The sequence below is a fragment of the Balaenoptera ricei genome, chromosome 19 (genome assembly GCF_028023285.1).
Source record: "Balaenoptera ricei isolate mBalRic1 chromosome 19, mBalRic1.hap2, whole genome shotgun sequence".
In the NCBI taxonomy this organism is placed as follows: domain Eukaryota; kingdom Metazoa; phylum Chordata; class Mammalia; order Artiodactyla; family Balaenopteridae; genus Balaenoptera; species Balaenoptera ricei.
This window is the reverse complement of record NC_082657.1, coordinates 51,872,710-51,888,160: the sequence shown is the minus strand read 5'-3', so window position 1 is coordinate 51,888,160 and position 15,451 is coordinate 51,872,710. Positions and strand designations below refer to the sequence as shown.

General features: G+C 43.5%; 1 protein-coding gene across 2 annotated transcripts; it reads left to right on the top strand.

The window, feature by feature from the left end:
• Positions 1-40: 40 nt before the first annotated feature.
• On the top strand, positions 41-14,812 carry KARS1 (lysyl-tRNA synthetase 1). Of its 2 annotated transcripts, XM_059904035.1 has the most exons (15): positions 78-164; positions 1,680-1,859; positions 3,770-3,926; positions 4,855-5,020; positions 7,938-8,031; positions 8,367-8,553; positions 8,640-8,765; positions 10,173-10,292; positions 11,339-11,501; positions 11,616-11,789; positions 11,946-12,031; positions 12,353-12,438; positions 13,053-13,179; positions 13,841-13,984; positions 14,527-14,812. In XM_059904035.1, the coding sequence occupies exons 2-15, from the start codon at positions 1,714-1,716 to the stop codon at positions 14,623-14,625; spliced, it is 1,875 nt and encodes a 624-aa protein (XP_059760018.1). In that variant the 5' UTR covers positions 78-164; positions 1,680-1,713; the 3' UTR covers positions 14,626-14,812. The 2 variants fall into 2 exon arrangements, with proteins under 2 accessions (XP_059760019.1, XP_059760018.1); XM_059904036.1 differs by lacking the exon at positions 1,680-1,859 and having other exon boundaries at positions 41-164.
• Positions 14,813-15,451: the final 639 nt, after the last annotated feature.

Genomic DNA, 15,451 nt, shown 5'->3' with positions numbered 1-15,451 from the left:
AAGCAATGCCCGCCCCCTTGCCCCGGAAGAGGCGGGGCTTCTGAGCGTGACCTGGAATTGCCGTGCGACCCTCGTCCTCATGAGCTCCGGCCTTCTGGGAAGATGGCTGAGGTGCAGGGGGCTGAAGTTAAAGTGGACGACGGCGAGCCGAAACTGAGCAAAAAGTAAGTGTCGCGGCAGGTCATTAAAACCTTTGCTGTCGGAGAGTCTGAACTAGGAGGCGCCTCGAGGCTCCGGCCGAGGTGGTTGTGCCTGGGGCCTTCCTGCCGGTTCTCGTGGGTATGAACATGCTGGGACGTAGTCGCTGCGCCCCGAAACTACAGCCCCCAGGATGCCCGGGGCCCCCCCGCTGGTTGGGTCCTTCTTCCTTCTCGTACTCGTGGAGTAAGAATGCGGCGAACTGGGCGGGGACAGAGAAAAGCGAAATTTACTCCTTCCCTTTTCTCCGAGAAATGCGTTACTGTGCCACACCCCGGTAAAGAAGTGGAGAAATGTTAAATACCCTAGCTTTTCAGAAGCACCTTCAACGTTCGAACTTTATGTATCAAAAGCCATTCTGAACCCTTTGTATTAAAGGGATCAGTTCTAAAACTGTCGTACACCTATCCATATGGGTTAGAGCATTGTGAGTATGTCTGGCAGTAGGGACTGTCTTATTTAGCCGGGTACACCGAACTACACTTAGCACTGCTGGCTATATCTTTGTTGATCACCCCAAATCCTTGGAGTATGAAGGTAAATATAAATAAATTAAGGTTAGCCGCCCTTTCACTGACTGTGTCTTGTATTCTCTTAATACTACACTCCTTCTCAACCGGAGTTCTTCATAGAACATAGGTAATGATCTGAGTGACTAGTTCCTCAGTACTCCTAAGGATAGTACATAAATATAGTACCGTTCCAGAGGCACCGGAGAGAAGTTAGTTTATTGCATATAATGCCTGCTTTAGTGCATTTTTTTAGTTCTGTTTCTTAATTGTTCTTGGAACTTCCTTGGTGTGAATCTTTAGTGAGCACAATTGTATGCCAGTTATTTTCTCCAAGTTTAAAAACAGATAGGCTGCCTGCCAGGTGATTCATTCAAGGCCACATTTATTTTAAGGCAATAAAGAACATGATCTCTGTCATTCTGTTGCCTTCCAGTGTTAATGTATAAACTTAATGTAGTCTAAGACTCTTTCTGAATTTTTTCTTTCCTCCTTGTTCCTGGAGCTCCAAACAAGGCTTGTCTTTGATTCAGGTGCTTTTGTGTGGCTTGTTTTTAGCTTCCTCTAGAGTTTGCAGTTGATGGTGACGTTTTGTATGCTTCCCATTGCCATCTTTGTGGACACGTATTTCATCACCAAGAGAGAAACTACATGTCAGGGGCTTCAGAAACACTCCCATTTTCTAGACTGTTGTGATCATTTCTACCCATAAACCATTGACTGACTTCCTGTTGACCCCAGATAAGCACCATCTTACCATAGCCAGGACTGAGAACATTGTCATTTACATTTGCAGCACAGTGAGTGTTATAGGGTTGATGTCAGTTGAGAGGGTCTTATGTAAAATGGGACACTAAAAGGTTGTGTAACCTCGCCTTCTCCCCGCACCCAACCCGTAAGAGTAGGAGTGCTGGCTGGGAGTATGTGTACTGTCTGTCCCATCTGACACCACATCTCTGTGTTTCCTGTTAGGTGGTGGTAATCATTAGTTCCAGGGTAATCTGCCATGTTGACGCAAGCGGCTGTAAGGCTTGTTAGGGGGTCCCTGCGCCAAACCTCCTGGGCACAGTGGGGGCAGAGGGAGCTGCGCCTGTGTCAACTTGCTCCTTTCACAACGGTTCACAAGGACAAGCCACTTTCTGATAAAAGAAGGTTGGTGCCCATTACCTTCTTTATTGCTCTGGGAGCAAAAATCCTACCCTTACTTAGTTTCTTATCTGTTAAGCCTCTGGCTAAGTCTTTGGACTTGATAAGGAAGCAACCCTGCTACCTACCAAAACCAATAGTCCTTTCTCAGTTTCTCTTTAATAAATTGAAATTCTCACTCCATAGATTCTTGAGATGACTTTTAGGTCTTATTCTAGAACAGTGCTGAGAACAGAACCCTTTATGAATAAAGAATTTCTAATGCAGGTTATTTTCCCTTCCCTGTTTTTCTGGAATTTCTTTGCTCCTGAGATTAACTTGGTTTCTAGTCTTAGTTCTTACTCCTAGGACCTTTTTGGATTATCGTTATTATTGATTTGATTTAAAGGGCAACAGCCAGTTGAATGGAAAACAAGTTCATTATGTTAATGCCAGGAAGAACCAGAGAGGCTTCGATGCCCACTGACTGAATGACAGCACAATAAGTCTAGCACACTGTTCTAGAAAGATGGCTTCACAACTGCTACAAAACAGATTATATACAGAGATTTACTTTGAGGCCCTTAGAGTCAGTTTTCTTACTTAAAAGATAATCATTTCAAATCTCCAATTAAGTTTTTTTAATTGAGTTATTCTAAACTCATAGATAATTTAAAATGCACCCTGAAGCCAAACAGTATGCAAGCCTGACTAAGGATCATTTGACATGGTTCATTATGACAGGATATTCAGTTAACATTGGTGGTTTAAAAGAATGATCAAGTCTATTTGAATAATGAGGGTATCCCTCTCTACCCAAATCTGTTTGGTTTCTGGGTTCAGATAGCAAGTTTTCAAATTATTTAAACCAAGTTGTACCAATCGCTTTAGTTTTTGAATCTCAGGTGACGAGTATCAAGAGTTTGAATAGTGAGAGATTTGACAAGAAATTTATCCACATCTGTAAAATTTCTGTCCTTGAGGCAGAGTTTGAAGGGTTAAGATAGTGAGGGATACCTAGAATGGTTCACATTTGCATGCTTACTAAAATGCTAGGGGTGGGGTCATCTCTTTATGTACATTGTCTCAATCCTCACAACATCTGGGCAGGAGGGTGTCTATTATTATTTTACAGGAGAAATTAAGTCACTTGCCCAAAGTCACCTAATTGGTAGGTAGGCGTGTCAGGATTTAGCCCCAGGCAGTCTCGCTCCAAAGATGGTATATTATCCCGTGCTGTGCTGCTTTGTACACTATTCTACCCAATTTGTTGTCAAAGTCAGGCTCCACTGGGGAGAGTGAGGCCAATGCTGAGGGGCATTGTCAATGCATTGATCAATGCTGGGGGAGAGATTGTCAGTGGAGTGTCTCCCTGAACTCTGAAGAGCCACCTCTTCCTCACCCCACCCCAGACTAACCCACTCCTTTCGGGAGGGGAGAGAGATGACAGACAAAGGTAGAGATGTCGCCTTATCACACATCAGATCTGATGCTCTAGGAACTTCATCTTCTGCAGAGAAATCCAAACAACTAAGATTCAGTCCCTGGCCTCAAGGAGCTCCCAAGCCCAATTAGCTTGAGAAAAGCCTATCTTGCTGATTTTCTGGAAAACCTTTTTTCCTATTCTAAATATAAATTAATATGTAGGGTTTTCTTTGTCCTTGTCTATCTTGATTTTAGTTGGGATCTAATGCCAAGGACCTCAGACTGGAAAAAAGAGACTGAGAAAGATCTTTCACATCTTTATTCTAAGTTTATTTTTTTCCCTTGTCTGTTTCACATATAGAGTTCAGTGACTGAGAGACTAACAGTGGGCATGTAGAATTGGGCATGAGTGTTTCCCCAGGTTATTCATATTTTTGATAAGTAGCTATGGGGCAGAACATAGAGGACTCTTCAGGCACCTGTCACGTTGAACATTTTCATCTTCCTGACAGTGAGCTAAAGAGACGCCTGAAAGCTGAGAAGAAAATAGCAGAGAAAGAGGCCAAGCAGAAGGAGCTCAGTGAGAAACAACTAAGCCAGGCCGCTGCTGCCACCAACCACACTGCTGATAATGGTGTGGGTGCGGAGGAGGAGAGCTTGGACCCAAACGTGAGTCCTCGGGACCACTGCCCTGGCTGGGCATAGGGAAGCTTCTAATGAGGATTATGGCAGATTCCTTGGGACCAGTGATTAAGGAGATAAATAGGAACTGAAACAGGCACAGGGATGGATGAGGGTGGGCCCACCACTCCATCTGGTTAAAGGCACAGGCCCTGCGCGTTTTTCTTGTCGGCTACTTACAGATATTTGGGAGAATCCAGTACTTCCAAGTGACTGATCTTCCTTGGAGCTAGCTGGGCCTTATAGCAGCCCCAGAGAAAATGTCTCCCTAAAGGTGGGCTGGGGTTTACTTTAGCCCAGAGATTGGCAAACTGTGGCCCACAGGCCAAAGCCACCACTACCCCCATCCCTCCTCCCTGGTTTTATAAATAAAATTGTGTCGAAACACAGCCATGCCCATTTGTTTACATATGTCTGAGGCTGCTTTCACACTACAGTAGAGTTGAGTAGTTGCATCAGAAAAAGTTTGCTGACCCCTGGTATAGAATATTCCTTTTTCACACCCTCCAGGCCCATGCGCCTGCCTTGGGGAAAAAGTCTGGTGTGTGGCCAGGGGCAGGAAAGTAGCAAGATAAATGACTCACCATGCAGATGTGTCTACAAAAGTGGTAACCAGGGCCATCTGTACCAATTAAACATTATTTTAGGCAGAGACATGATTTTTCTTTTTGTTGAATCTTGTATTTTGGAATTCTGGCCTTTATTCCCAGCTGTGGATCTGGCCACCCTGCATATTTAAGTGCAAATCTCTCTCCATATTCCAAGCCTGTGATTTCAAGGATGCAGAGGGGGTTGGTTAAAGAAACCTCACTGTATTGGGGCCCCTCTGAGGCAGAATACAGAACTCCACTAGACAGGCCTCTGGTCTGACCAGGTTCAACTTCTCAAAAGCTGTTTTGTTTTTTGTTTTTAACAGCAATACTTCAAAATCCGCAGCCAGGCAGTCCACCAGCTGAAGGTCAATGGGGAAGACCCATACCCACACAAGTTCCACGTCGACATCTCGCTCACTCACTTTATCCAAGAATACAGTCACCTGCAGCCTGGGGACCACCTGACTGACATCACCTTAAAGGTGGCAGGTAGGAAGATTCCCTGGCAGTTTGCTGAGCTCCCACAGCAGGCAGGCCTCTCCAGTTGCACAAAGGAAGTTCTGGGGTGGTCTTGCTCTCAAAAAGCTTAAGTCTGAGGCTACATTACTAGAGATGGCACCAGTATGTCTATTCACAGAAAGTAGAGCAGCCCTGAGGCATGAGGTCACATTCCAGTGGTGATTCTACAGAGGAAGGGTCGTTCTTTGTGGGGGACTCCTGGCCTGATGCTGCTACTCATTCATAGTCCTTTGTGAGGACTTCCCTTCATCAGTGGGAGCCATGGCCCTGAGCTCCTAAAAATTGCAATCTGTGTTCCTAGACTACTTTACACTAGGCTATTTTTCTAGAGCACTGTTATTTTGGAGTTTACTATCTTGTGTGGGATCTTCTCCTTAATTTAAGAGACAATTAAATCCTGTCCTTTGTTTATACCTTCCCCTCTAAAAAATATATAAAATTATTAGTTGTAGAAAATTTAGAATGTTGAAACATTCAGAAGGGCAAAGAAAGCAAAGTTTGATTACCCATAATCCCACCACCCAGAGAGAACCCTTGCCAATACTTAAATGCCCCCCAAATTTCTTTTTCTTTAAAGTCCAGTGTTTTCACTAAAATATGTCTTGATGTTAGTTATTCTGGTTCAGTATTCTCAGGTACACAGTGTGCCCTTTATTTTTTTTTTTAATAAATGTATTCATTTTATTTATTTATTTTTGGGGTCTTCATTGCTGCACACAGGCTTTCTCTAGTTGTGGCGAGCGGGGGCTACTCTTCATTGTGGTGCATGGTCTTCTCATTGTGGTGGCTTCTCTTATTGCAGAGCATGGGCTCTAGGCTTATGAGGTTCAGTAGTTGCAGCACGAGGACTCAGTAGTTGTGACTTGCGGGCACTAGAGCGCAGGCTCAGTAGTTGTGGCACACAGGCTTAGTTGCTCCGCGGCCTGTGGGATCTTCCCGGACCAGTGCTCGAACCCGTGTCCCCTGCATTGGCAGGCGGATTCTTAACCACTGTGCCACCAGGGAAGCCCTGTGCCCTTTAAATATGTATTCTCAAGTCTTTTTTTTTTTTTTTGGACATTTTTCTTGAATATAATTTTTTTGTATTCTGTTTCTTGCTTAGGTTTATGTTTGGGACTCCTTTTTATCTCTTTTTTTGTACTTTGATTTTTAAATTGTATCCTCCTTTCCAGTGTAGTTCTCTTAAGACATTATTTGTTGTATTTATTCACTCTTATTTCCTTCTAATTTAGGCTTCATTTCTGAGATGATTTTTTCCTTTATTTCTAATTTTTTCAATGTGTCATCTCATTTCTTGGTTTCTTCTAGTTCTAATTTGTGTTCTTTCACATTTTGTGTCATGTTCTTAATGTCTTTCAGCTCATGAAATAGAATATTTTGCTTTTCCTGAGCATGTCTTTCTCGAGTGCTTTTGTTGCCTGTGGTGAGGTTATTCTCCTTATTCTCTTTTTTTTAATTTAATAACTTTGATATTTGACCTCACTACTTTTATGTTGTTTATTTTCATGTGAGATTAATTTTCTCCAATGTTAAAAGGAAGCTTGGTTCAGATAGCTTTTCAACTTCACTGAGCTCCCTCTTCTGTTGTTTTTGTGGAGCATTCAGAAATACAGCAGCTTCCTTTCTGGGATTTTCAGGCTCTTCTCCTTTCTCGCTTTCGTTGGACCTTCTCTTTCCCTTGTCTCTTTTTTCTTGGTCTTGTTCAATTTTGTGGGGCCTTGTCCTAGGAGAGATCCCTTGCTGTTAAATTTAGAGAGTTCTTGGGGGCTACACTAAAGGGCTTCATCCCCTAGACCTTCTTAATGCAGCCCACCATACTCACTTGTATGGCAGTAAGCTGCTACCCTCCCAGTGTCCGCTGCTGTCCTCCACTTAGCCCTGCCACATTTTCCAGTGAATACCTGTGGCTTTTTGGGAGACTTCCAGTTCTCAGACCTGCCAGAGACTCCATTGCTTCCCATAGCTTTTTCCCATATAGAGGTCTTGGGGCCCTTAGTGGTTTTCCCCAGAGCTTGTATTTGGGGATTCTTGGGAATATCTTCCCACATAATTTTGTTGTAAATTTTTTTTTTTTTTAATTCTTTATTTATTTATTTATTTATTTATTTATTTATTTATTTATTTATGGCTGTGTTGGGTCTTTGTTTCTGTGTGAGGGCTTTCTCTAGTTGTGGCAAGCGGGGGCCACTCTTCATTGCCGATGCGCGGGCCTCTCACTATCGCAGCCTCTCTTGTTGCGGAGCACAGGCTCCAGACGTGCAGGCTCAGTAATTGTAGCTCACGGGCCCAGCTGCTCTGTGGCATGTGGGTTCTTCCCAGACCTGGGCTCGAACCCGTGTCCCCTGCATTGGCAGGCAGATTCTCAACCACTGCGCCACCAGGGAAGCCCCCTGTTGTAAATTTTGTCCATGGCTTTTTGGACTTGCCTGTCTAGTTGTGCTTTCTTTTCTTTTTTTTTTTTTTAAACTATTTATTTGGCTGCACCAGGTCTTAGTTGCGGCATGAGGGACCTAGTTCCCTGACCAGGGATCAAACCCAGGCCCCCTGCATTGGGAGCACAGAGTCTTAACCACTGGACCACCAGGGAAGTCCTTGTGCTTTCTATTTTTATGTGAGGATTTAGGAAGATCCCACAGCTATGCTACCATCAACATTCCAGGAATCCATTGAACACCTTTAAAAGCCAGATCTTTCTGCACATCTTTTAACTGGTTTAAATGGGGAGCCAACGTTGTCATGAAGAAAATGGCAGGGCTTAGGCCTCAGGCTAAAATCAAATTGTTCTAGTTTATATTCTGCCTGGATGTAAAAACTGCAGAGGGAGCTTTTTTGGCACTGATATCATGAAATAGCTTCTGCTTCTGTCATTATTTTTGCTGTTCTCTAGGTAGAATCCATGCCAAAAGAGCTTCTGGGGGAAAGCTCATCTTCTATGACCTTCGAGGAGAGGGGGTCAAGTTGCAAGTCATGGCCAATTCCAGGTATATAGAAATATACAGTTACAAGCCTTTCTAGGTTGGCCCAGAGCAACATGACTGGGGAAAAAGGCCCATATAGTCTTCTTTTCCCATTGGAAATTAAAGGGAGTGGTATATGGTTGGGAAAATAAAAGGGCCATCTGGTCACCTGGAGAATAAAGACTGATCTTGGGTTGTGGAGCAGTTAAAAATAAAAGATAATACTTTTTAACGGTTGACCTTGAATCTGAGATTCTTCTTGGGTACACATTAACACTTTAGTGAGGGTTCCACAGTAAACCAGTGGTCAGTTTTAGTTTGGGATATTGTATACTGAATTATGTTTTCCATTTATTCAGGAATTATAAATCTGAAGAAGAATTTATTCGTATTAACAACAAACTGCGCCGGGGAGACATAATTGGAGTTCAGGGCAATCCTGGGAAAACCAAGAAAGGCGAACTGAGCATCATTCCCTATGAAATCACACTGCTGTCTCCTTGCTTGCATATGTTACCTCATCTTCACTTTGGCCTCAAAGACAAGGTAATTTCTCGTGGCCTCCTGGCTCTGGTTTATCATACCACTGAATCAAACACATCAGTGATTTCTATCTGTTACTTTTCATTTAGGAAACACGGTTTCGTCAGAGATACTTGGACTTGATCTTGAATGACTTTGTGAGGCAGAAGTTTATCATCCGCTCTAAGATCATCACATATATAAGAAGTTTCTTGGATGAGTTGGGATTCCTAGAGGTGATGGAAAGTTCTTACCTGACATGATGAGCTGCCTTCTGTGCTTGCCTCTTACTCTTCTTCCCTTCCCTTCTCCACAGGCACATCCTGTGTCAGTATCCTTCATGCTCAGTGAAAAGTCCCCTTTCTTGCCAGTGTCTTTGTTCCACCTTGTTTATTTACTGCCCTGATTAGGAAGGTAGGACAGGACTTCTAAGACAATGGACAAAGTAGAGGGCCATCCACATGCTAACAATGCCATGTTCAATGTGTTATCAACTCATTTTGCTTTTTTGTAGCATTAAAAAATATTTTTCTTGATTTTTATTCAACTTATTTAAACTAAAAAATGTGTTTAGGAAAATTTTTAGAGCAAAAAAATTTTTTTTTTAATATTTTCTAATTTTATGAGAAAGGTGAATACGTGTTACCATAAAACAAATTCAAACAATAAAGAAATAAATAGAAACAAAACTGAAAGTCCCCTTTCATTTTTTCCCAGCTAATGTCCCTCTCCAAACTTGAATTTGAGGTGGCACAGTGGTTAAGACTGCACTCCCGATGCAGGGGCCCAAGGTTCAATCCCTGGTCAGGGAACTAGGTCCCACACGCATGCCGCAACTAAGAGTTTGCGTGCCACAACTGAGGAACTCTTGAGCCTCAACTAAGGAGCCTGTGTGCTGCAACTAAGACCCAGTGCAACCAGATAAATAAATAAATAAATATTTTTAAAAAAAAAAAACTTGAATATGTATCCTTCCTCACCATTTACTCTGCGTATTTATAATACCTCCATTCCTGTGCATGTGACAGGTGGGGTAAGTGTAAGTGTGTAAGTGTAAGTGTTTTAGAACGGTTTTATTTTTTGCTTTAAACATAAATGAAGTCACATTGTATTATAATGGACCTCCCCCCACACACACAATATATTCTGGGGCCCTTTGCATGTCCATATATATGTGTGTATGTATATTCCTTTTTGATGCTTTATAATTATTTCCCCTATTGATAGTTTAAGTTTTTGATTTTCTTCAATAATGTTTTACTGAACATCTTTGTGCACATGGACAGGTGTTTCTGTAGGATGGATTTCTAGAAGTAGAATAAGTCAAAGGGTATAAGCAGTTACAATTTTTAATAAATACTGCAAACTGAACTCAAGAAAGGCTGTACCCATTTAGAGTCCCACTAACAGCTTGTGAAAGTTTATGGGACTGTGTTAATGGTGTTTGGTGTTAATAGAGACACTATTCTAGAAAATCAAGCTATCTCTACTTTTTTTGTCAAGCACCTACACATTATTATTGAACTTAACTTTTACTTGGGATATAGTAGGCTTACACTATCACATTCAAAGCATGAGCCATTCCCAAGAACTCTAGTTTGAGGACCTCTGTCTGTGAACTAAATGTTTTTCTTCTCTTTTAGATTGAAACTCCCATGATGAACATCATCCCAGGGGGAGCTGTGGCCAAGCCTTTTATCACCTACCACAACGAGCTGGACATGAATTTATATATGAGGATTGCTCCAGAACTCTACCATAAGGTAGTCAATAAGAAGATGCCCTGTGTCCTTAGAGAAGTAGAAGGCTGAAAAATATTGGCTAGACAGGTACAGTCAGAAATAAGAGGAACATTGAGGGTAGAACAACCAGGAGAGTATTCTAAATTGTCAGGCTTCTGAGTTTTACATTTCTGGAATTTATCTATAGGATCAGTAGAGCATTATAGTGCAAAGGGAGTATCTTTCCTAGGTGTACAGATCCTCCTAACATACTTTGTTTCCCATAATCTCATAATACTTTTAAGTTTATAATCCTCCTTGGATTAAATTTGATTTTAGTCTTTTGTAGAAGAATGAGTTGAATCTCTGTCTGAAAGTTGGAAATATCCTCAAATCACCAGAGTAAATATCGAAGGCTGTGTCATTTGAGATTCTTACTTGCAAATGACAAAGCCTGTTAATGGTGTTTAAGCAAAAAAAAAAAAAAAATGTATTCGAATATATAAGGAAGCTCACAATTTCCAGGAAGATCAGAGAATCAGGCTTGGAGACCACACAACTAGGAATGATTCTGAATCATATCACTGAGCTATTCCCATGAAGAACCCAGTATCTTCCAGTCAGGACAGTTACCACAGCTCAGAAGCTTGGCACTAGGCACAGGTCATTGCCATTGGGACTTCTGCAGTTACTACCTCTATAAGCCAGATATCTCTGGCCCCCTTCACCAGAAGGGATTCTGTGCAATACCTGCATCATCTTTGCGTGTTGAAGTCTCACAGGTTGGGGAACTTAGGTCACGTGCCTACATCCTAACCCCAAAAGAGGCTTCTTTCTTGGGGAGGCTCACACTCACAAGATGGGGGACACCCCAGACAAGGGAAGATAGTTCAGTGATCCTGGACAGCCAGAATGAATGATGACTGTCCACAAAGGCCTAAAGAGAGTAGGGCACTCAGCATTTGGGTAGAGACCTGAAAGCATGCCTTGAGCTGTGAAATCCAACTTACAGCTTTTGTAGACAGACACTTTCCCTAGCCAGTAAGACAAGATTAGCTGCCATGACCATGGCCGTGTGTTGTTATTAGATGCTGGTGGTTGGTGGCATTGACCGGGTTTATGAAATCGGACGCCAGTTCCGGAATGAAGGAATTGATTTGACTCACAATCCTGAGTTCACCACCTGTGAATTCTACATGGCCTATGCAGACTATCATGATCTCATGGAAATCACAGAGAAGATGATTTCAGGTGACCCCTCCTGCTCCCTTTGTCTTTCACTACAAAGAAAGTTTGCAGGGCTGGTGTGCCGCTTTCAATTGGACTTCCTGTTGGTCCTCTTTAAATGACACATTTCTTTCCCAGGGATGGTGAAACACATTACAGGCAGTTACAAGGTCACCTATCATCCAGATGGCCCAGAGGGCCAAGCCTGTGAGATTGACTTCACCCCACCCTTCCGGAAAATCAGCATGGTAGAAGAGCTTGAGAAAGCCCTGGGCATGAAACTGCCAGAAACTAACCTCTTCGAAACCGAAGGTAAAGTGATGCACTCCTTCACTGTAGGGCCCTCCTTCCTGTTCAGCTCTGAATTAGATTAGGTCAGGGCTAGAATTTCCCATGTTACTCTCTTTATATACCTCTTAATGGGGTAGTGTGATGTCTTCTGTCCTAACTTGTATGTTTGTATTACAGAAACTCGCAAAATTCTAGATGATATCTGTGTGGCAAAAGCTGTTGAATGCCCTCCACCTCGGACCACAGCCAGGCTCCTTGATAAGGTGAAAGGCCGTGCACTTCTAGTACATGCCCTCATCCAGTGGTAACGCCCCCTACTCCCTATGAAGGTGAACTCTACTGTAGAGAATGAACTTCTACAGCTTCATAGGAAAGCTCTAATGAGAGAACAAGTTTTGAATTCCTGCTGTACTGAGCTCTGTGCCAAATAGTTATGTTCGTTACCTTATTACCAACCATTGAGAAGCTTAGGATAAACCCGTATAGCATCAGGTATAGGGTTAGGGTCCGAGGCCTCTACCACCAAGACGGAGATGATCAAAATGCCATTTAGAAGGGCTCTCTAACTCTGCTTTCTCCTTAAGCTTGTCGGGGAGTTCCTGGAAGTGACGTGCATCAATCCTACATTCATCTGTGATCACCCGCAGATAATGAGTCCTCTGGCCAAATGGTAAGATAAAGCACGGTGTTGCAGTTACCTGTTGCTGCATAACCTCAGAACTTAGCGGCATAAAACAGTTTATTCTCAAGAGTTTGTGGGTTCATTGGGTAGTCTTTCTGCTCTACGTGGTGTTGGCTAGGGTAACTCAAGTGGCTTTTTTCAACTGGGAACTTTGCCAGGGCACCTTGCATCTCCTCCACATGGGATCTCATCCTCTGGGGCCTCTCTGGCAGCGTAGCCAGGGTTCCAAGTGGAAGCATTCCAAAAGAATAAATCCTGATGTGCAAACACATATCAATCCTCTGCTGATGTCCCATTGGCCAGAGCAAGTCATATGGGCAGCCCAGACTCAGTGTGGCAGGGACTACAGAAGGGCATAAATACAGGGGGTATGGTTCAGTATATCAGTCTACGACACATGCCTGTTGTGAAGATAATTAAAGTTTCTTTGTCTCTAACCCTCCTCACTAATGTACCAAGTGATTTGGTGCCAAGGATGCATGCAGGCTTTTGGTCACAATCAGTACAATTTTGAGTCAACTAGATTTCAGGAATTCTTGTTTGTACCAGATGTTCTTACTGAACCTGCATATTCACCCTCCCCTTTGGTCTCCTGTCCCCAGGCACCGCTCTAAAGAGGGTCTGACTGAACGCTTTGAGCTATTTGTCATGAAAAAGGAAATATGCAATGCCTACACTGAGCTGAATGACCCTATGCGACAGCGGCAGCTTTTTGAAGAACAGGCCAAGGTAAGGAAGGAATGTGTGCCCACTCACCAGAAGATATCAGCATTAACCCTGGTCTGTGTCTTGTCTGCAACTCCTGGTGACTTCAGCAGAATGAAGGATGAAAGCCACAGGCTTCACTGGAGGAAGTCACATTTCAAGATGGAGAACTTGACTAGTTTTGGCCCTAGGATTTCTATATAAATGGAGCTTAGGCATGAATATCTGTTTGAGGAGTGTGACACTTGACAAGAACATAATTTTTCTTAGAAGGTACATTTATTGAGGTGGCTTGAGGATGAGAAGCCAAAGCACCCACAGGCTGCCTACACTAGCACTGCCACTGATGGGTGGTTCAGGAAGTGGGAGAAAGACTGTTGGGAATCATCAGAGTCTCTGAAAGAAAATGCGTTTCACTGGACTTGAAGAGCCCCAGGCAGTAGAAGTATTTTCATTTCGCAGAGAAATTTGCATGTGTTCTGAGGTAGAATTCATCAGTCCTGACCTCCAGGTCTTTGAAAGAAATGGCTCCATCCTGGAGTTACTGGGAAACCAATTCCCAGCAAGTGCTGGGTGTCCAGAGCATCCCTGGAATGATACTGCCTCTGGACGTTTTCACGTGTTCACTCAGACGCTGAGAGAGCACAGCCTAGAACAACGTCGCTGTGTGGTTCTCCTCTTCCAGGCCAAAGCTGCTGGCGATGATGAGGCCATGTTCATAGATGAAACCTTCTGCACTGCCCTGGAATACGGGCTGCCCCCCACAGGTGGCTGGGGCATGGGCATCGACCGCGTCACCATGTTTCTCACCGACTCCAATAACATCAAGGTACGAGGAGACCCTGAAGGAGCACCACTGTGTTGGAAGCGGGGTGTGGTGGGCCTGGAGCCTAAAGAGAGGGCTTTGGGCTAGGAGGAGGGGCAGGCAGAGAAGTTACAGGGGACTTCACCAGAGGAGGGGCAGAGCATCTGACCTTACAGAATTCGGGGGTTTTTCAACCTGAGGCAGAAGAAATACTGATTGTTCACATTTCTTAAGGATCCAAGGAACATGCTAAGCCATCTGCATGCATTATCTCATTTAACTTAAGTCAGCTTATGACGTGTAGAAACTGTTGCTATCCCATGTTTATAGTTGAGGAAATCATATTTGAAGAGTATCTCTCTGTTTGTTCCTTCTTTTGACATTGTACCCTAGGCAGCGCTGTGCATTTCTTCTTTTCCATCCTCTGTAACTGAGAGGGACTGAATTGAAATGAAAGAACACAGATGTCCGGGTGTTGGTGATAACAGTAATGAGGGGCGAAAGGAGTAGGTGGATAGCCAGGAAAAAGTGTGTCTTAGCTTCAGAATGCATTCTCTCTCCTGTAGGAAGTGCTTCTGTTTCCTGCCATGAAACCTGAAGACAAGAAGGAGAACGTAGCCACGACTGAGGGACTGGAAAGCACAGCAGCCGGCACTTCTGTCTAGAAAACAGTGACAGCAAGTCGCACGGCTTGGGCATCTGCGCTTGTGCAGAAGATCAAGGACTGCGAGGGAATTCCTGTGTGCGTTGCTGTCTATTTGACTATCACATTTCATGTCAGCCGTCAAAAGAGAGAAGAGGAATTAAGAATTCCTTTTTACTCCTTGTTACCAAATAAACCATTTGTCTCTACTCCTGTCTCATCACTCTTTTTACTTTTGGAATGTCATCTTATTAGACAGCTGACATAATGAATGTTTTAAAGTCTTTATTGGATTTGTTAACAATATTGCTTCTGTTTTATGTTTTGGTTTTTAGGCCGCGAGGCATGTGGGATCTTAGCTCCCCAACCAGGGATCAAACCACCCCCTACATTGGAAGGCGGAGTCTTAACCACTGGACCGCCAGGGAAGTCCCCAGAGGTGCTATTTTAGATAGAAGTGATGGAGGCAGTGCTACGTTGCATGTGTGGTCAGGGAAGACCTCTTCTAGGTGACATTTAAGTAGAGATCTGGAAACAGAGATCTGAGTGGAAAAGGGGTGATTTAGACTACAGGGCTGCATTTTTGAGGAACAGCAAAGGGGTCTGGTATGGCCGGAGAGGAGCAAGTAAAGATCAGTAAGGGGCCGGATCATGCAGGCATCTGTAAGCCATGCAGAGGAGTATGTATTATGAGTGGGGTGTGAAGCCATTGGAGGGTTTTGAGCAGTGTTTTTTTATTTGTTTGTTTTTTGGCCACACCACGTATGGCATGTGGGATCTTAATACCCCAACCAGGGATTGAACCCATGCGCTCTGCATTGGAAGCACGGAGTCTTAGCCACTGGACC